This window comes from Phoenix dactylifera, chromosome 4 (genome assembly GCF_051530095.1).
Source record: "Phoenix dactylifera cultivar Ajwa chromosome 4, Ajwa_hap1_PhDact_Kaust_v1.1, whole genome shotgun sequence".
In the NCBI taxonomy this organism is placed as follows: Eukaryota; Viridiplantae; Streptophyta; class Magnoliopsida; order Arecales; family Arecaceae; genus Phoenix; species Phoenix dactylifera.
This window is the reverse complement of record NC_143193.1, coordinates 53,387,647-53,405,526: the sequence shown is the minus strand read 5'-3', so window position 1 is coordinate 53,405,526 and position 17,880 is coordinate 53,387,647. Positions and strand designations below refer to the sequence as shown.

At 42.6% G+C, this 17,880-nt stretch overlaps 2 protein-coding genes across 3 annotated transcripts; both read right to left on the bottom strand.

Moving 5' to 3' along the window:
* Nucleotides 1-2,699: 2,699 nt before the first annotated feature.
* Nucleotides 2,700-3,718, bottom strand: LOC103714261 (B3 domain-containing protein Os11g0156000-like). 2 transcript variants are annotated; one of them, XM_008801452.6, is made up of 3 exons: nucleotides 3,142-3,718; nucleotides 2,863-3,058; nucleotides 2,700-2,757 (listed from the first exon to the last, which is right to left on the bottom strand). In XM_008801452.6, exons 1-2 carry the CDS (start codon nucleotides 3,716-3,718, stop codon nucleotides 2,877-2,879), a joined length of 759 nt encoding a protein of 252 aa, XP_008799674.1. In that variant the 3' UTR covers nucleotides 2,700-2,757; nucleotides 2,863-2,876. The 2 variants fall into 2 exon arrangements, with proteins under 2 accessions (XP_008799674.1, XP_038989212.1); XM_039133284.3 differs by having other exon boundaries at nucleotides 2,700-3,058.
* A 9,040-nt stretch (nucleotides 3,719-12,758) lies between these two features.
* Nucleotides 12,759-16,859, bottom strand: LOC103714306 (uncharacterized). Its single transcript, XM_008801512.6, has 10 exons — nucleotides 16,293-16,859; nucleotides 15,633-15,819; nucleotides 15,397-15,530; nucleotides 14,654-14,766; nucleotides 14,339-14,456; nucleotides 13,913-14,071; nucleotides 13,643-13,798; nucleotides 13,465-13,544; nucleotides 13,295-13,344; nucleotides 12,759-13,151 (listed from the first exon to the last, which is right to left on the bottom strand). The coding sequence occupies exons 1-10, from the start codon at nucleotides 16,674-16,676 to the stop codon at nucleotides 13,021-13,023; spliced, it is 1,512 nt and encodes a 503-aa protein (XP_008799734.5). The 5' UTR covers nucleotides 16,677-16,859; the 3' UTR covers nucleotides 12,759-13,020.
* Nucleotides 16,860-17,880: the final 1,021 nt, after the last annotated feature.

Below are 17,880 nucleotides of genomic sequence, written 5' to 3'. Positions count from 1 at the left end.
GATACTGATTGCATTTTGTTTTTGGTCTTGCTAGCCATTGGATTCCAATGATCATCAAAATGCTATCAACACCCAAGTACTGGTCTTGAGTCCCTTGCCAGTCGAATTGATGATGCTGTTTCATGGACAGTGCCACATGCCTCGGTGGTCCACCATCCACCTCTTCTCATGCTGATCGCTGCCGTCCACTCACCGGTGGACGGGTAGCGGTCGCACGAGTAGAATGCAGACAGGTGGATCGCACCGTCCTGCTCGCACCCCCACCTCCATAAATCAGAATTTTCCCAATCAAAGGATACAGCTCAACTGGTCCAAACTGAAACATGAAATGAAACTCATCATCCGGGAAGAGTGTGGCCGTTTGCTGTTCCATTCATAGATTTCATGCATCAGGCTAAACCAGCATGAAGAATTTCTCCCAGCTTTCACTGTCTGATAATAATGGATCTCTGGCTTCACTTCATGTTCCACTTTCTCTGCTAGTAAATTTCCTTCTCAGGATGCACCGCTGTGAAATACGAAAAGCTGTGGGCCTCAGAACTTTGCAGGGACATGGAAAGGTGGAATGACTCACTTGAGGTCTGCTGAAGAAAAAGATGAACTGTCATCAGGTCAGCCATTTTGGGTGGACCACGCTTGCAGGTGGGGTTGATGAAGGCAGCGACTTCTCGAAGAAAAGATGCGGACGGGGCATATCATAATGAGCATCCTGCAGGGCCCAGTGAATTCGTTGCCACGGCGATTGGTGGGTGTATCATTTGAGGCATCATCATCTTCAGTGGCAGGTCTATCTTTGCTGTGATCCCTCCCACTGTGCGCTCTTGGTCGCGTCAGTGTCATATTTGTCATCCAAACGGTATCCTTAGGTGCTCTCCCTTTCACTTCCAATGGCAGGAGATGCCCTCTGTGTGAGGTGCATGGGGATTAGTAGTTATTGTTGCCGTTTAACAACTCATTCCATCAGGACAGAGTTTGGTGCCAATGGACATAATCCTTATCCTCAGTAGCCAGTGCATTAGTTATTTTATGTGTGTGTGTGTGTTTGATGATAAAGAAGGCCTAGAGAAGTGCCACCCGGCCTTTATTACATGAAAGCCAAAAATAGAGACGATGTAAACGAAAGAAAGCTTCAGAAAGATACTACCCGAAGGCTGCCGCAGCAGGCAAAAAAGAAGGCAGAGACCGACCGCTTAATGGTTGATTGCAAGAAAGATGAAGCACAATTAGCTGGTGCGGAACAACATTGAAACACTTGATTTTGTAGACAGAGATCAGCAGACTTCTCTCCTCAAAGTTGCTGAACCACCTTTGATGGGAGGCCATACAAGGATATGCTAATCTTCTAGCTCAGGTATCGATGTGTTAGGTTTGTGCCCTTTGATTACGTGTTTAAGTATCGCAAGTAAAATAATACGGCGGCGCATGGATCCTTGTTTCATTAGCGGACAGGAAATCTTTCTTTCGATACGGTTCGGGCGATCATCTGGCAAACTCGATCATCCTTGCACCATTTTGTTATGAATAATGAATTGCAGAGAGACCTCCCTTCGAAATGGTGAGGCGGCATCTTTTCGTTTCTTTCTCAGCTTCCTATCTTTACTGCCACACTGTTGCGGCCCAAATTAATACTCCAAATGCATCTATCCGACATGTAAAGCTTGGTCCTTAATTAATCTAGACCGCCATAGATCTTGAGAGCTTTCGCTCTAGTCCACCCACGTAGCCCTTTCTTTATGGTGGTACATGTTGGTTTCATTAGAGTAAACCTCTCGCTTTAGAGCTCTTTAGCCCACAATTTTCACTCTACTCGGTCATTTCTATAGGTCTTCCCTGTGTAAATTTGAAACCTAGCTGTTAGTGGGGACAATATTACTGAATTTTCAGAGGAGACAGGTCTCCAGAGCTTAGGTCTGAAGTCTCAACTATTGAGAATCTAGCTTATTCTGCTTCAAAACTGTGGCCCTCTCTGCCCAAACCTGTCTCCGAGCCAATGGCCAAAGCAAGTTTCTCCCATCCTATTTGGAGTGCGAGCTCACTTGCAACTTGAAACTAGACTTCTCTTCCAAAGGAACCAGGAGGAGGAGGCAAAACCATGAATATAGAAATAAAAGCGAAGGACATGGAAATCCGCAGATGTCTTTTCTCTCATTCTTGCATGCGCCACCCCACCATGATATTTCTTTCTTTCATTATTATGATCTTTCACTGTATCCATGTACCAGAACCCACCTCATTACAGCACTGTTCACTTCACGGAGGCCATCAAAGATCAACAGAAAAAAAGGAAAATAACAAGGAAAAATAGAACAAAAATCTCATTGGATTTCCTTTTTTTTTTGCCCCTTCAAAAATATTACAAGTTAAGAAAGAGTTGGCGTGGGTCGTGTTATCGGGCCCCACCTCAGATCTACTGCTTTTCAAGCTGATGTTTCCTGAGACCTTGCCCCATCCCCCGACAGGGGCCGTACAGTGGAATTTCTGAAAGAAAATAAAAAGGGAGTGGAGATTGCCCGGAAAACCAGGGATTTCTTTTCCACGCCCTCCCATCCCTCCTTTGTTTTTTTCCTCCCAGCTCTTCTTTTCTCTTCCATCCCTTCCTGCGGTTCCATCACAAGTCAATCAAAGCACCCCTGGTAGAGGATGCGTTGGTGGGTGGGATTTGAGAACATGGCCTCAGATCTCCTCTCTCTCTCTCCACCGAATTCATCTCCTTCCACCAACATTTTTTTGGCTTGCATCTGAGACTGAGAGCCCATCCTGTAATGTAACAACCAAACCATTAAGCTAGAATAATGCGACGCATCACCTTAAACAAAAGAGATGGTCGCCTTCACTTTGCTTAATTCTAGACATAGTGCGAACCAAGTTCTGGTCTACTATAGTTGGGAGCTGGAGGCATCGGGGCTCTGGCCCATGAACCATGGTGCCGGTTGCACCGGCTGTGGCTCCGGCCGGTCCGGTCCGCAGTCCAAATTCACGCCAAACAATCTCAGCCGCTTCGAGTTGGCCGGTGCCGGTGATGGGGCGGCTTTCTGGACTTCTTCCTCCACTTGATCACCTACGTACAATTAATTGGACAGGATTCATGAGTTCCTTGTTCTTTAATTCAGTCATGATACTTAAATTTCTCACCGAATCTACCTGCATGAAGAAGACAGTCCTGCTGCACTGCCTGCACTGAGCTAACGTACAAGTAGGAAGTCGCCGCTGTGGTGTAGTACGCTGGACTCCAGGGTAGTGCAGCATTGGGCCTGATCACGGCGCGGGCCGGCGTGGCCTCGGGAGCACCGCGGCGCCGGCAACCGATGTAGAGGCGGTCACCGCCAGCCCGCAGGCGCTCGAAGAGAACCACGTCGCCGGCGTCAAGCTGTTTCTCCTTCACGAAGCGGCTCCAGCCCTTGGTGAGTACATAGCTCTGGCTGCTGGTCCAGTAGGAGTAGCGGAACCGCCATGACTTGCCCGATTCGTCCTCGAAGCTCAGAAGCAGGCCCTTCTCGCCCGAGTCCCCATCGAGGGGGAAGTACTTCTCGGCGTGCTGTTTGGGAATGACTAGCCTGTTGAGCTTGCCTACATCGCTCGGGGTGAGGGGCTTCTCGAACATGAGCTCCCTCTCATCCTGGGCTTCCTCCTGCTCTACTTGGTCGTGGTGGTGAGGATTCATGGGTGACTCCCAAGACCAAGCTCGTGGAGGATGGTAGCTTACAGGGTTTGTGGGCATTTACGACTTGAGGAATGGAGTCGAGTCTTGTGAGGGAGGGAAGAGAATGGAAGAGAGTAGAAAGGAAGAGAAAAGGAGGGTGGTGGAAAGTTGGCGTTGGAGATGGTGGTGATGATGCTGCCGGTGTTGAGAAGCATGTAGATATTATTGCTATGCATTTATAACATGTCAAGAGAAATTTCAATGTAGGGTTAAGAGAAAATGCCAAAGAACTAGCTAGCTAGATTTTTATTTGGTTGTTCATATATTACTGTATGAGAGAGAGAAAGAGAGACAGAGAAAGAGAGAGAGAATGGGGCGCCTGGTTCAATTAATCTGAACATGTGAGGGGGGGCTTTTAGTTGCATATTTTTTAAACTTGGGTGGACAGGAAGAATCAAAGGTTCAAAGTTCCTAAAGTTACTATATTTTAGTAAGTTGATGAGGAACGATCAGGTGGTGGTACTTAAAAGTAGTGAGTGCTACCATGGTGTTTGGCCTCATCACAGCCATCCAGGGGGAGAAGACCAGGCAATAGATTCCATGTTGGTTGTTGGGCTGTCTACAGGCATTTTAACTGGTGCATCTGGCTCAGAGGAGTCAGGTTATCTTCTGTATTGGAAGACATCATTTGTCTGAAGATCGGTGCAAGTTCTGCTGCGACAGATATATATCATCCCTACAGCAGTATTCTGATGCTTCTCTTCATTAGGTGTTTTAAGAATTTCACTGTAGTATTGGAAGGCATCAACTCACTCACATCTGGAGATCGATCTGGATGCGCGAACCACCCGCATGCGTCCTCGCATTGAATGCTACCAATCAAGAGAGTCTTATCTTAGCAGAATCCTGCATGTGGGTGCTTGCGTCCATCTCACTGACTTCAAAACATTCCAAATATGCATTGAGTTCTGCTGGATTTGCTCTCTGTTCAATTTCACCCTTTTGGTAGGAATTCGTAACTGCGCTTAGAAGCAACAAAGTAATGGTTCTGACTGGCTAGAACCAACTCAGATCCTCCACACCCTACTGCACTTCAGATAGGGTATATGCTTAGATTCTGTTGATTCTGTCGGTTACTCGAAACAATTCATTATGTTTCATGAACTGAAATCTATGTGCGAAACCAACTCAAGCAACACCGTATCAAGAAAGAACTCGAGCAACGTATAGATTGATCTTGACCAAATGTAAGCAGCTTCCATCCGACTCTAACCCTTGTTTTTGAGCATTGTGAACTTTGGTGTCGCAATCATAAGGTGGATGCAAAAGTCAGGCTTTGTTTTAATGTTTTAACTCTTTGTGGCCATGACTTACTATTTGCCAACCTTAATACCCTGTTTGTTCTTGGGCTTTATTCCTAGGACTTCTTGCCCCCGAGCATGCTCAACTATGGATTTCTAACTGTATATAGTGCTACCTAAGAAGATAACTTTTCGGAGACCCTAACATCAAGGCTCGTCTTTTCCATCAAAAAAAAATATATATCAAGGGCTGTTGTATTTGAAAGGAAAGAAAGAAAATTTTAGGGGTTATTTTGCTGTAGGAAAGGGAAATGGAGCTATTTCCTCACGTGGCTTGAGGCATTATTGGTTGTGGCTCTGATGAGGACCCAACTCAACTATTTTTATAAGGAGGAGGTGGGATCGATCGGATGGGCCCTTCAAGGATCCCTTCACCAATTTCCATCAACCCCGAGGAGATAAGATGCGTCCAAAGTCCCTTTAGCTGCTGTCGTGTACACAGCCAGTCCTCACATCCCTTGCAGCCCTCCCATTTCTCTATCCTGATGTTCTCTGTGCGTGTGTGAGAGCGTGCTCGCTCTCTTCTCCTCTCCTCTTCCCTCCCTCATCATGCAACCCACGAGCTCCTTCTTTATTGACGCACATCATAACACACCTGTAGACCCCCGGACAAATCAACCCCTATCTCCACTTGGTTTTTTGGCAACCCCACTCCCATCCCTATCTATTTTCTATTCGCATGAATGAATGGGCATCTTCTGAGAGTTTGATATGGCGTTATATTACGGAAACGCATGAGAATATCCTTTTCTTCTTATTAGGATCTTCTCCGTGAGGCCAGGTATCCATACAGGAATTCTTGAGGCATCTTTTCCCCGTGGTTTCTCATTGTCCACTCGTATCTAGTTTCTTAAATACTTCCAAGAAAAAACTTATGTCAGTGCTTGGCCCAGATGAAGAAGTAAATTGCTGTCAAGTATTGATGAGATTGTATGAGCTACATGTGAATGAATTTAAGTTGAAGCAATCAAAGACCAACAAAGTGACAAGGTATCATCTTGCTCTTTATTCCGTTCAGTCAAAAGGTGCTCATACGTCTGCTGCTTGCATCTTTAATTATCAATTCAATTATAATGCAACAAACTTGGATGGCAGCACATGTGCTTAAACCACTCTCTTTAAGAAGACGGAAGAGACGAAAGAATCAAGGGCATCTATAGAATAAAGGTGCAAATTAATGAGCCGAGCAGCTCGCTAGTTGTCCGAGCTCGACTCGATTTGATTATTACTAAGCTCAGGTCGAGCTCGAGTAGCAACATACTTGGTTCGAAGGCTTGCGAGACTAGTTGAGTATATCTGTTTAAAGATATAATATAAAAATAATATTATGTTATATTTTGTTTTAATCATATTTTTTAATTATGATCAAGGTTCGAATTTCAGCTCGAACTCAACTCAGTATGGTTCGGTTGATATTCGAGCCGAGTCGATTTTGAGCATTTTTTTTTTGATCGAATAGAGCTCGAGCTTGAATATCAAGGCTCGATCGATCTTGAGTCGAGTTTCAAGTTTGAATATTTTGAATCGAGTTAAGCTTGAGTCTCTAACTACTTAACTCGGCTTGGCTAAACTGTACCGCTAGATAGAATGAATTGGGATCTTGAAAACTTAGAAAACCTCCTTGAAATTTTTTTTGTTTTATCTTTTTTAAAGATCCCCCCCCCCCCCCCCCCCCCAAAAAAAAAAAAAAAAAAAAAAAAAAAGGAATGGACTACTTGATTGAATACTTGAATGTTACAGAAAATAGTAGACTGCAGAAGCAAAAAGATAGCATTCTCAATATAGCGCACATCCAAAGGAGAGCTATTTCTTTATGCTAACATGTGCTAATATGGTTTCTTATCAACTATAAAGATAATTGATATGGAAGTTGAGAATCATTTTTTTCTATTATTTATTCAAAAAAGAAAAAGCATTCTACGTGCTGAACAAATGTACCAATCAGCAAGTCTTGATTGTAAACTAATTTATATGATCTATTTTTCATTGAACAAAATCATATTAACTTTACAAAGTAAAACTAATGTATGCACCGATTCTCACACGTTTTCCAACATCGCTACCATATTTTTTATGTATTCCTTTTTCTACCTCATCCTCATGGTTTTAAGCAACAACCTCTTTTAGCATCATCATAATGATCATTGTAATGGTAAAACATGAATTATGTATGTACATATATACATAGCTACTTGTATAAAATTATAATCAATTTGTAGTGGTGATGACAACCTTTTTCTAATAGAGTATTAAGCAAGCAGCAATATATTGCTGTAATTGTCATTACTAATATACCCTACCAAGTACTAGCGTAAAAAATTGAAAAAAGGGAACTAAATAACCAAAGGTGGAGAGAGGCAGCGAGTATAGAGCCTACGTCTGCGCCTTTGTCTTCTTGTCAGCCAAACCAGGCCGCAGTGGAGGGAGTGATGGCGTGGTTCGAGCCCCTCTCAGATAACTCTGGGTGGGGGCCACGTAGAGGGGGAAGCGTGCTCCTCTCCCTTCCCCAAGAGGAGCCCACCAATCTACGGCCAAAGGGATCTGCACGCAGTACGGATTCCACGTGTCGATCGGCCGTCCAGCAGTCAGTGGGACCCATCCCTGCATCAGCCATTTACGTGATTGTAAGGCATGCAAGGTCGGTCCCCACTCTATCTTCCAGTCTGAGAGAGAGCGAGAGAGCGAGAGAGAGAGAGAGAGAGGGACTTCTCATTTTGGGCAGGGGAGGTACAGCTCTTTCGGAGATCGGGACGCATGATTGGATGGAAATTTGTGAGGCATTGGCCCTCCGTCTTGGTGCGGTTCCTCCAACCTTTCTTTCTTCCCGCTCCTTTGTTCTCTCTTCCTCCTTGCATCAACCTTCTCCACCACTAATCTCGTGCTGCAACTTCATCGAGTAGAAGGTTGAATAATAGTCTCATAATGACATATATGCCGCTTGGCTACTGTTAAATCGAGTATAAGGGATTGTTGTTTCTTGGACTTGCCATGATTCATGTCATGCATGGGTGGGATGTTTGCTTGACATGAAAGTCGCAAAATTACATTCACCTCACCTAGATTACAGCACTGGATGTCTCAATCTAGCAACTGTACATTTGTGGCTCCTCAAGACACATTATGGGGCTGTCCATGAATCGGACTTGCCTCAGTTCAGAAACCATTGGACCTAACCCTGCTATGAAACAGTTGGTCTCAGGTGACACCTGATGTCCCCGTACTCGGTTCAGAGTCTACACCGAGGGAGGTTGGAAGGAAGCAGCCAGCCCTGTGAGAGTGGTTGTCAGGCCGCATGCTCCGGGCCTGGTCCCTACAACTCTGTCCTTGGGAAGTGATCCACGCCTGACAAGAGCCGAGGCCATCAAATGAGATGGACCAGAGCCCTGGCCCATTGCAACCTTCCCGGCTCAGCAAAACTGCATACTTCCAACTCTTGGAACTCGTTTGAACATGTGCAACATGCATCACATAAGTGGTCCATGATGAAGTAGCCCACTGATTCTACTGAGCTGTAGCAGTAGAGAAGCCTCCGACCCACAGCAGATATCATGCCTCTTTTTTTTCTCATTAATTATTAGAAGCACATGCTAGATCGATCATTGGTTCTTGGAAAAAAAAGATGTAATTCCACCTGTCAGGCGGCGAGCATCATGTTCATCATTCATTTCGACAAATGGTGGTTCGGGTCGAATGAGACCATCCTTTCGCATCGTAAATACATTGCTACATGATTTTACCATGAGTTGGCTAGAGAGGTTCAACTTGGTCATCCTTGGTAACATAGAATTTTACCGGTCGAAAGGTATAATGATGCAAATTATAAGTCGGAGGCGAGTAAGCAAATTGGCTCAACAGCTATATCAGACAATCATTTAGTAACATATTGGCTCATAAGGATTGTGTTTACCAAAGGAGACTGCTAAACAATCCACCCTGCTTAGTCACCCATTAGATGGGAATTGCATCGATGCGTGCTGATCGGTTGCACGCTCCAATTTGATCTCTCTTTCGGGGCTCTCATGCTAGCTTGATGGCCCTAGCTAGCGAAGTATCAAAATGGCCATTTAATTTTCTCCTAGCATGCTTCAGTACAGAGTTCAAGCATCTAGCTGGGCTTGCACGTTTATAGTGGTGTTAATGAGTCCAATTATTAACAACCGATACTTCAGTTAATTTTGACTCCTACACAGTTGCAGATTGATATCTTCATATCTTCTTTTGGGTTTTGTACATTTTGACAGACTCTATACTTAATTTCTTCCTGTAACTCACATTCTCTGCAAATACCAATTCTTTTAATAAAATTTTGGATGGCTTTTGCCTCCCTTAGTAGAGAGAGAGAGAGAGAATCCAATTATGATTCTTTTCGAGTTGAGAACCTCGATGGATCTCCACCAGCTAAAGTCAAAAAGAGAGGGAGAGAAAGCAAACTTTCTCCATGTGCTGTGGGTTATTGCATCCAACATCTTGTGATTTGCTTAGGGTCCACATCCGAACCACTTGCGCAATAATCCATCAACAATTTGCATCACTATCCTATTGTACTTTTTTTTTTTTTTTGGTTATAGGAGTGGCCGAAGCCTCTAGTTGCAGCTATGAAGGAAACACCCATAGAATCTCCAGTAATCAAAGAAAACAGAGAAGAAGGAAAGGATTCAATCCGTGCAGAATATGCATCATTATCAGCAGCATAATTAGCGAGCCATCGTTCCCCTCTCTGGAAGTATGAGAAGCATAGAAATAGTCAAGCTTATCAATTAAGTCCCATATGTCCAGTAGAATAGGCTGGTAAACCAGAAAGTTCTGCACTACCAGCTTGTTTCCCATGATTGATCCCTACAAATCACAATATGAGAGTCATCCTCAAGCAGAACTCACTTAGCAGAGAAGTAGTACTCCATGCATGAAACAGAAGTGGGTGTCAATCCTTTGAAGCAGGCATAGAGGACCTGCCCTTGTTCATTCCTCATCAGCACGAATCCAGCGTGCCAGAAGACTAGATGACAGATGGAGCAAAGGTTTCCTTTGTGTGCCGATCATACGAAAGAAACTTAAAATGATATAACATCTCAAAGGCCACAGCCAAAAAAGACCAGCTACAAAATATTATTTGGATTTCTTGATCCTGTATAAGTTTCCAAAATTTAAAGATATGCCCATACGGATCCTCATGATATATGAGAAACCGTGGGGTGCGTATTTAGTACCACAACGGTTATGCATTAAGAAGATTTTGGACATTTATATAGAGCTAAAGATTTAAAATAACATCTTCTAGCTAGCGTTTTTGTTTAAGTCCGTGTTGTTACAAATGAGTTAGCTCTATTAGCTGATTTAACACCTGAATCATCTGCTCCACTGTGAGATGTAGTTTGCACAGGGATCAAGTTACGAGACAACTTGCCATGCACGCTTGTCGAGCAAAGAAACTCTAGGAGAAGTTGGCACCTTCAAAATCCACTGAAATTAAGCGTTATCAGAAGAAGGGTGTACTCCATGAACGCAAGCATATGCCTACCTCATCCTAATTAACTTCTCCATGTCAAACAGTCACTGAAATGTCCTGAGAAATAGGTATCCTAGTAATCCTTGTGCCAAAATCAGGGGAAAACAATTCACTAACAGCGCTCGCATTCCAGGTCCGGTCCTCAGTCAGAAGATCAGCAACATGGAGGTCATCAATAAGTATTTCCATATTGATATTAGCTGGACATTGAAACAATGGATCATTAGAAATCCATGGATCCTTGTATACCCTGATCATCTGCCCATCTCCAAGAATCCATCAGAATTACTCAACATTGGGTGGCGCCATGAAAAATAGCTCGCCAGATAGCAAATCACCCCTTTAGATTAAAGTTTGCCAAGTTCCTGGAAAATGATATTTGGACACAACCATTCTACTCCCAAATGAGGATGGATGCACTACCAAAATCCCTGCATTCCTACCCATTAAAGCCAATCTCTTGTCATGCCTAATCCACCGGCAGCTTTAGGGAGAGTGATCTTTTCCCATGCCAATAAATGTAGTTTCTTTGGCTCATAGGGTGGTCCCAAAGAAACGTCCTGCAAGTTCTCTCAATGGAATCAACTAGCTGCAGAGGAATAACCACATTTGACACCAGATAAAACTCGAATAGAAGAGAGGCAGACAAGGGAACACCTAGATAATTCCAACAATTATTTATAAAGTTTACCCCCATCAACCTACTGAGCTTCCTCTTAAGTCTGACTGGAACTGAAGGACTCAACTGCACCAAAGGATATCTGAAATTTAACACCCTCGCTAGACTGAACACAATAACTCATGGCCAAGTGGTACTCCATCATTGTGAATCATTGTAGCGTTATCGACAGTGTTGGCAATTTACAAAATTGTAGTGTCGATTAATATTTTATCAGTTATCTGGTTAATGACAAAGTGAATTCTCTACCGATTGCTATCATACAATGTCTTCTCTGGAAATTAGTATGTTAACTCTGAAGGTAATGCAGACCAAACCGACAACCTAAAATCAAACATATAGAAGATGTGTGCTTCAATTTCGTACATTTTGTTGAAAGTTGGTCTGTCGGTGCTGAAATTATGAAGGACTTTTTTTTTTTCGAATTGGTGAAAAAAATGAGGGACTCGTCCATAGCCTATCAAACAAATGCATGATTGAATATATGAATTCTTTGGTCAGGTATCATGCTTTGTCTTGCTGCCTCTAACTCTGGTTTCATGGCTCGACTTTCTTTGTTTGGTCAAGGATGTTGGTCGCTTAAAATCAGTGGAATATAGCTTGTTGCTATAGGTTATGGACTCAACCACACCATGGATGTTCCTGACCAAAAGATTTTTCAGACAAGGCAAATATGATGCCCAAAATAACGGTTCCCTGTTTGAGATATCGATAAATATAAAAGAAAAGGAAAGGAGAGCAAATGATAAAGAATATCTTATGCACATGTATGCATGGAGAGCTGTACACATCACAAAAGCCCAGGCAAATGGCAGCCACGGCCACCACCTCCAGTGTTGCAGGCCATTCTTCAAACCCATCTCTCACTTCTGGTAATGCAAACAAAAGGTTGCAATGCTCACAGTGCCCGCGTGGGTTTCTCTTTAGTCTCTAATGCAATGTATGGATGCCCTGTCCTTGGACATCATCACTAGGATTCATGAGGCCTCATGTGGCTTCAAGAAGCCCTCAGAAGCTGAATCTGGCTTCAGTGGAAGGCTCACCTGGTAAGGGATATATTCACCATCATGATTAAACAAACCAGCAGGCAAGTCTGAAACAATGATGGATGCTTTCTTTTGCATCACTGTGACAAATCTTTGAGAGGGATTGGCTCCGCACCGATGTCAATGTGATTGGTTTCAGCTTGGTTGGGACTTGGGTGGATTGCACCGTCGAGTATTCCGGCGATCAGTGGCATCCGCTCGACAGGGCATCCATAGAGTTCATATGTTGCTCAAACCAATTAACATTTTATTGATTGGAATTTGGTGCCGTTGTTGGTTGTGGATGGTCTTGTGGCACCTGGGGCTGTTCCTTTGCCTCACCTTGGGCCAGATTGGTTTCAAGGGAAGGATTGAGGAATACATCTAGTAGATTCTCACCCTATTCAGGCTCTGTGTACTATTCCTGCATGCGAGGGCTTGTTATATTCTCTGATTTGTACGTGTTTTATCTAGCACAATGCAATATTGCTGCTCTTTAGATTATTTGGATCACAAACTGAGACAATTTAGTCTATCACAACAGTTCAAGAAGTCTTTATATAATTGCATTCCATACCAAAATATAAGTTTCTAATAATAGAGCTCCGATTTAAACACTAACCTCAGTGCCTCATAGCAATTATTTGATTTTTTTTTTTTTTTTTGAAGAAAATGGAGACCAAGGATTATTTGAATTTGACACTTACTGTTCTTGTGTAAAATTGAGAGGATATGGTAGAGCTTAAGCTTCAGAAAATAAAGCTAAGTATGAGGAAAAAGAGATTTGACTAATAAGAGGAATGATAAGGTTAGGTGCTCCTTGAGTCACTATAGTATTGTTCAAGCCACCCTGCTATGATCTTGGTCTCTTTCGTCCTCACGGTTTTGAGCCACTTGGGGTCTTCTTTCGTTGAGAATCTCAGGTCTACATGGTGAGCCCCTGCCACATTTATGAGGAAGAAGAACAAATAAAAAACAGCCATAAGATAAACTTCTTGTGAGATATAATCACACTATTTAGATATTGGTCCATCATACATTAGTACACACAACAATCTGGAGTTACAATAAAAATTAACCAACCTTCAGGTGCAACTATGGCTATCAGGCTGTTGGAAAGAGACTTCAACACACTGCCCAAGAAATAATTTATCAAGCGATGTCATTCTTCTGGTATAAATAGACAAAACTAAACATGAAATTAACATAAATAAAAGGAAGAGTGAGGATGAAGAGGGAGGTAAATTCTATACCCTCCACCACTCCATGGATCTCTTAGTCCATTGAAGAAAATGATATTGCTCCCAAACCGTTTCAGCACCCTTCTTATATCCTGCCACGAGGAGTTAAGGAGACGACATGACCAAACCTTCGAGTAACTAAAAACGAATTGTTTACTGTATCATGACAAAAATCATATTTGCTACTTACATGTCCTCCAAATTCTGTGGTGATCCAATGAGGCCTGGGTGCCACACCGTAATAATTTTGGCATGCCACAGCTTGCTCAGTGTAATTGTACGTGGCTGGTGGAAGTATGCTCTCATTGTTGCTACCCCCTTCTACAATAGTCATCTCGGTGCATGACTGCATTAACACTCATTCCAAGCACTCTATGAAAATGCTATATCTTCTTTTTTTTTTCAAAGCTTAATTAAATTGTGAAGGCAGGAGACTAATGATATCTGTTAATACTTATACCTGCCAACTCCATCCACGAGCCATGCCATGCTCATCTGAATCACCACCGGCAGCTAAACATGTCTCAGTCCCACTGTAGTTGTAGTATATGTTCATCGCCCCGTATAATCTTGCGAATGTATCATTGCCCGCCGTTGGGTTGTCGATGGCCTTGCACATCTGCAATATTAAAAAGGTCGGCGTCAAGTACTCGTATATAATCCCAAACAAAATTTGGACCCTCTAAAATCTAATGGTTAGTTCAGAAAGCCTAAGTATGTTGTTGCTAGATTTCAGTAAACTTTGTTAAAATGCTATTTTTGCTGCTCTGCTTATGAAGTTGCAGTCTGTTTAGGCATTAGATGAGAGGGAAAATTCCTAAACTAAGTTCTGCTTATTAATATTAATGCAGGAACTATCTCCATTGGGTGGATGGGGAAGGTGCACCTGTTTCACAGGATAAGCTGGAAGAGGAACAAGAAAATTCGACGCTGTGGGATAGTCTGTCATGGCGGTATAGACTATGGCAATTCCGATCCAATTTTCCACTCCTTGACCTTGGCCTCTGTGGAAATAGCGTAAGGACTTCAAGTTAACCAGATCCATTCATAGAGATTCTCCACAACGTATGGAGTTTTAAAGAGAAGATAAAAATTCAGATAAAACACACACACACACACACACACACACACACACACACTCTCTCTCTCTCTCTCTCTCTATCTCTAGAATAGATTACAGTTGAGACTTCAGAGTACTCACTTGCATAACTTAAATGACTTCTCAATTTTTTCAAGTCCTCCAGGTTGACTTGCAGTATCCTCAATCTCCTTCCATGAATTTTTGATCACCTTATAGCAATTTTCACTCTCACTCTGGCATAATCAGAATATACTTAGGACTAAAAATGAAGCAATTCAAAATGATGAAGTAAGCCAAGCATTATCATCTATCTAGCATTGTAACACTATTACCTAAACTATTTGCACAGTACAAATAACAACAGAAATGTATGATGCAGATCCCAGTTTAACCAGCTGCAAACCGAATAATTCTCATATCCAATTGAGTTCATTGATTTAGAAAATAGCAACATAAATATTACTCAGAAAATTGCAACATAAACATACATATGGATAATATTATTTGACATGACGCCGATCTAAAAAGTTGGAAAATAGAGGCTCCATGGCTATTGGTTGTGATATGTTAAAACTATTTCATGCATTGGATCTTTCCATCATCTTATATGGCATTAAGCGTGCATTAATTGCGTGTTTGGATGCACAACTGAGCAGAGCTCATTATTCATCTGTGTGTGAGTTGCATGTCTAATGCGCATTGCACACGTGTCTCATGCGTGTGTGGGATGTGTATGCACGTATGAGCAGCACGTGCACAATCCCACATGCTGTCACACATGTGCGTGGGCACAGAGAACAGACACACACTTAAAGAGAGACAGACACAGACAGAGAGGGAGTAAGAGAGAGAGAGAGAGAGACCCTGAAGTCCTTTGTGACAATGTCGTCAAAGGTGTATGGGGAGACCAAGTCATCAAATTGGAGAATTGGAGCAGATGATGCCAAGGCTCCAATGGTGACATGCGGGTACTTAAGCCTAAACCAAGCAGCCAACACTGTCCTCAAAAAATCACAGACAAAATAAATAATAAATATCTTGTCCCACACCATTAATTAATTAAAAATTAAACCCATATAAGAGAAGGAAAAGTCCATACTTCCTCCATAAGAACCTCCGAAGACCACAACAGGAGACCCTTCTGAGCTCAGATTCTTCTTCAGATCAATGATAAGCGTTGCGTAGTCCGCCAGTGCCTGCGTTGAGCTCAAATAGCCCAGAGTGGTTGCATTACTATAAGCCACCTCTTCGCCACCAAAGGGCATGGATTCTCCATAGTACCTATGCTGCAGCCACGACCAAAATAATGTTAGGCAGCCAAACTCCAACCCACCACAAGCTTTGTATTTGTCATCAACTGGACAGTTCTCAAAACTTAATCGAGTAACAAAATAATTCTTTGCAATTAATACATCTCGGAGGAGATCCTATATTCCATCACTCATGAGAACCATGATGTAGTGATGTTTTTTAACCAGATTACATAACAGTACGTAGTACCACCCAACCAGATAAATGATGGCCATTATCTTATGCATCAACCTTGTATCATTCGGTTGTTATTTGATCTTTTTATCGCTTATAGAACAAAATTTATTTTTAAGGTACTTTGAATTGTTGTTTTGTTTTTTCCTTGCTCAAAAGAAAAAGAGAGAGGGAGAGAGAAAGGCTAAGGGCACCTTGGTAATGGAAGGCCAACATGGACAACCAAGCCATGAACAAACAACACGCATGCGCCTCAAAGAGCTTAATTAATTACCTCGATGAAGACCAAGAGAGCCCGGAAGTAAGGTGCAATCTCGTACATGAATCCTGTGTTCTGCGCGAACCACCCGATGTCGCCCTCGTTCCCAGTGTACACGAAGATCGGCGCCCCCTTGCCGCCCCAGTGCGTGTCGTTCACCAAGTACCTCTGCTGAAACGTTCCGTAGCTCTGCGGGGTGAAGTCAAAGTGATCCAGTCCCTGCGTGAAGTACCTCGTCTCATATAGCCCCCTACCAGAATCTGAAGACTGTTTGAGTCCGGCTTTAAGGAAGGCAGGGAAGAGAGGAGAGCGCTTAGCATTGGCCGAGTTGCAGAAGAGGAGAACAGAAGGAAGAAAGAGTAGGAAGACAAGGACGGGTCTCCAGGTCTCCATCTCCATAGTTTTTTGAGAGACTTTGTGTGTGTGTGTGTGTGTGTGAGAGAGAGAGAGAGAGACAACTACTATTTAAGACTTGCAAGACTTATGGAGGATTGGTATGATGGATAGATGGATGCCTGAGGGGATACGTTATTGAATTAAGTCCTCACAGGAAGTTGCATGAAACATCCAATAAGGTTCGATAAGTTACAGGCTTGACTTGGACTGTTACGGTTGAGGTTGCTAGGAAAGTTCAGCAACAGATCCGACCATTACGGTGTTAGCAAAGACTTCATTGTTCTTTGATGATTCCAAGCCGGCCATTGGATATGATTAATTATAACGACTTTAGCTATCAAGAATTTTACCATCTTTCAAATTAATCGTGCGAGTTTATTTATTACTGGATTTGTTTGCTTCCTTCCCCTCAACATCTTATGAAGAGACACAGAAAAAAGTCGAGAAAAAATGAAGAAAGAAAGAAATACTCTTTTTATCTGAAATGAGTGAGTCTAGGAGGCGCTGAATTCTCTGTAATTTGTCTTGGGAGGTGGAGAGTCCAATTCAATCAACCGGCATCCATGCTTGGATTCGTGATCCAACTGGAATGCATCTAAAAATGGTAAACTAATGGCCTCAGAACCTTTCACCACTACATAGAGTTGGCTTAAGAGCATTGTTATATATATCGCTTCTCGTTGAGCCCCTTTCAAAAGTCTTTAAATACCTACCCACCTTCTCATCCTCCCTGTATTCAATGTCATTATCCTCTTTATTCCCTTTCATATTTCCCGTTATTTATATATATAGTTGGCTGTTCTGTATGTTTCTATGTCTCATCTCATAACGTAGCGTGGAGGTTGTGCATGCGAAGGTCATCAAAACGGAGTTGGCATGTTCAATAATTCTACGTTGACGAGCCTCTTGTTAAAAATAGTGATGCTATCAAGCACCACTACGTTCCATTTGCCCCATGACAAGAGGGGATGGGAATCATTCTTGATCGCATTTCACATTTTCAGAAAAAGAATATCCAAAAATCCCAACCCCTTTTTGCCAAGAAACATCACATTCTAACAATTAAACACTAGCATGTGATGAGTTTCTAGATTGAGAGTACCGAGGTTTTTTTTTTCTTCATAGAAATTGTCATTATAGTATTGTTCTTTATGATAGTGATTAATGCCAACCACAATCACGAGACATGCCAACTTGATTACCATTT

Coding starts and splice junctions, on each gene's coding strand:
- LOC103714261 (XM_039133284.3), bottom strand. CDS start 3,718: ATGCCCACAAACCCTGTAAGCTACCATCCTCCACGAGCTTGGTCTTGG. Junction 3,059..3,141: donor GGACTGTCTTCTTCATGCAG/GTAGATTCGGTG, acceptor AATTGTACGTAG/GTGATCAAGTGGAGGAAGAA.
- LOC103714306 (XM_008801512.6), bottom strand. CDS start 16,676: ATGGAGATGGAGACCTGGAGACCCGTCCTTGTCTTCCTACTCTTTCTT. Junction 15,531..15,632: donor CGGAGGTTCTTATGGAGGAA/GTATGGACTTTT, acceptor TTTTGAGGACAG/TGTTGGCTGCTTGGTTTAGG. Junction 13,799..13,912: donor CTCGTGGATGGAGTTGGCAG/GTATAAGTATTA, acceptor GTGTTAATGCAG/TCATGCACCGAGATGACTAT.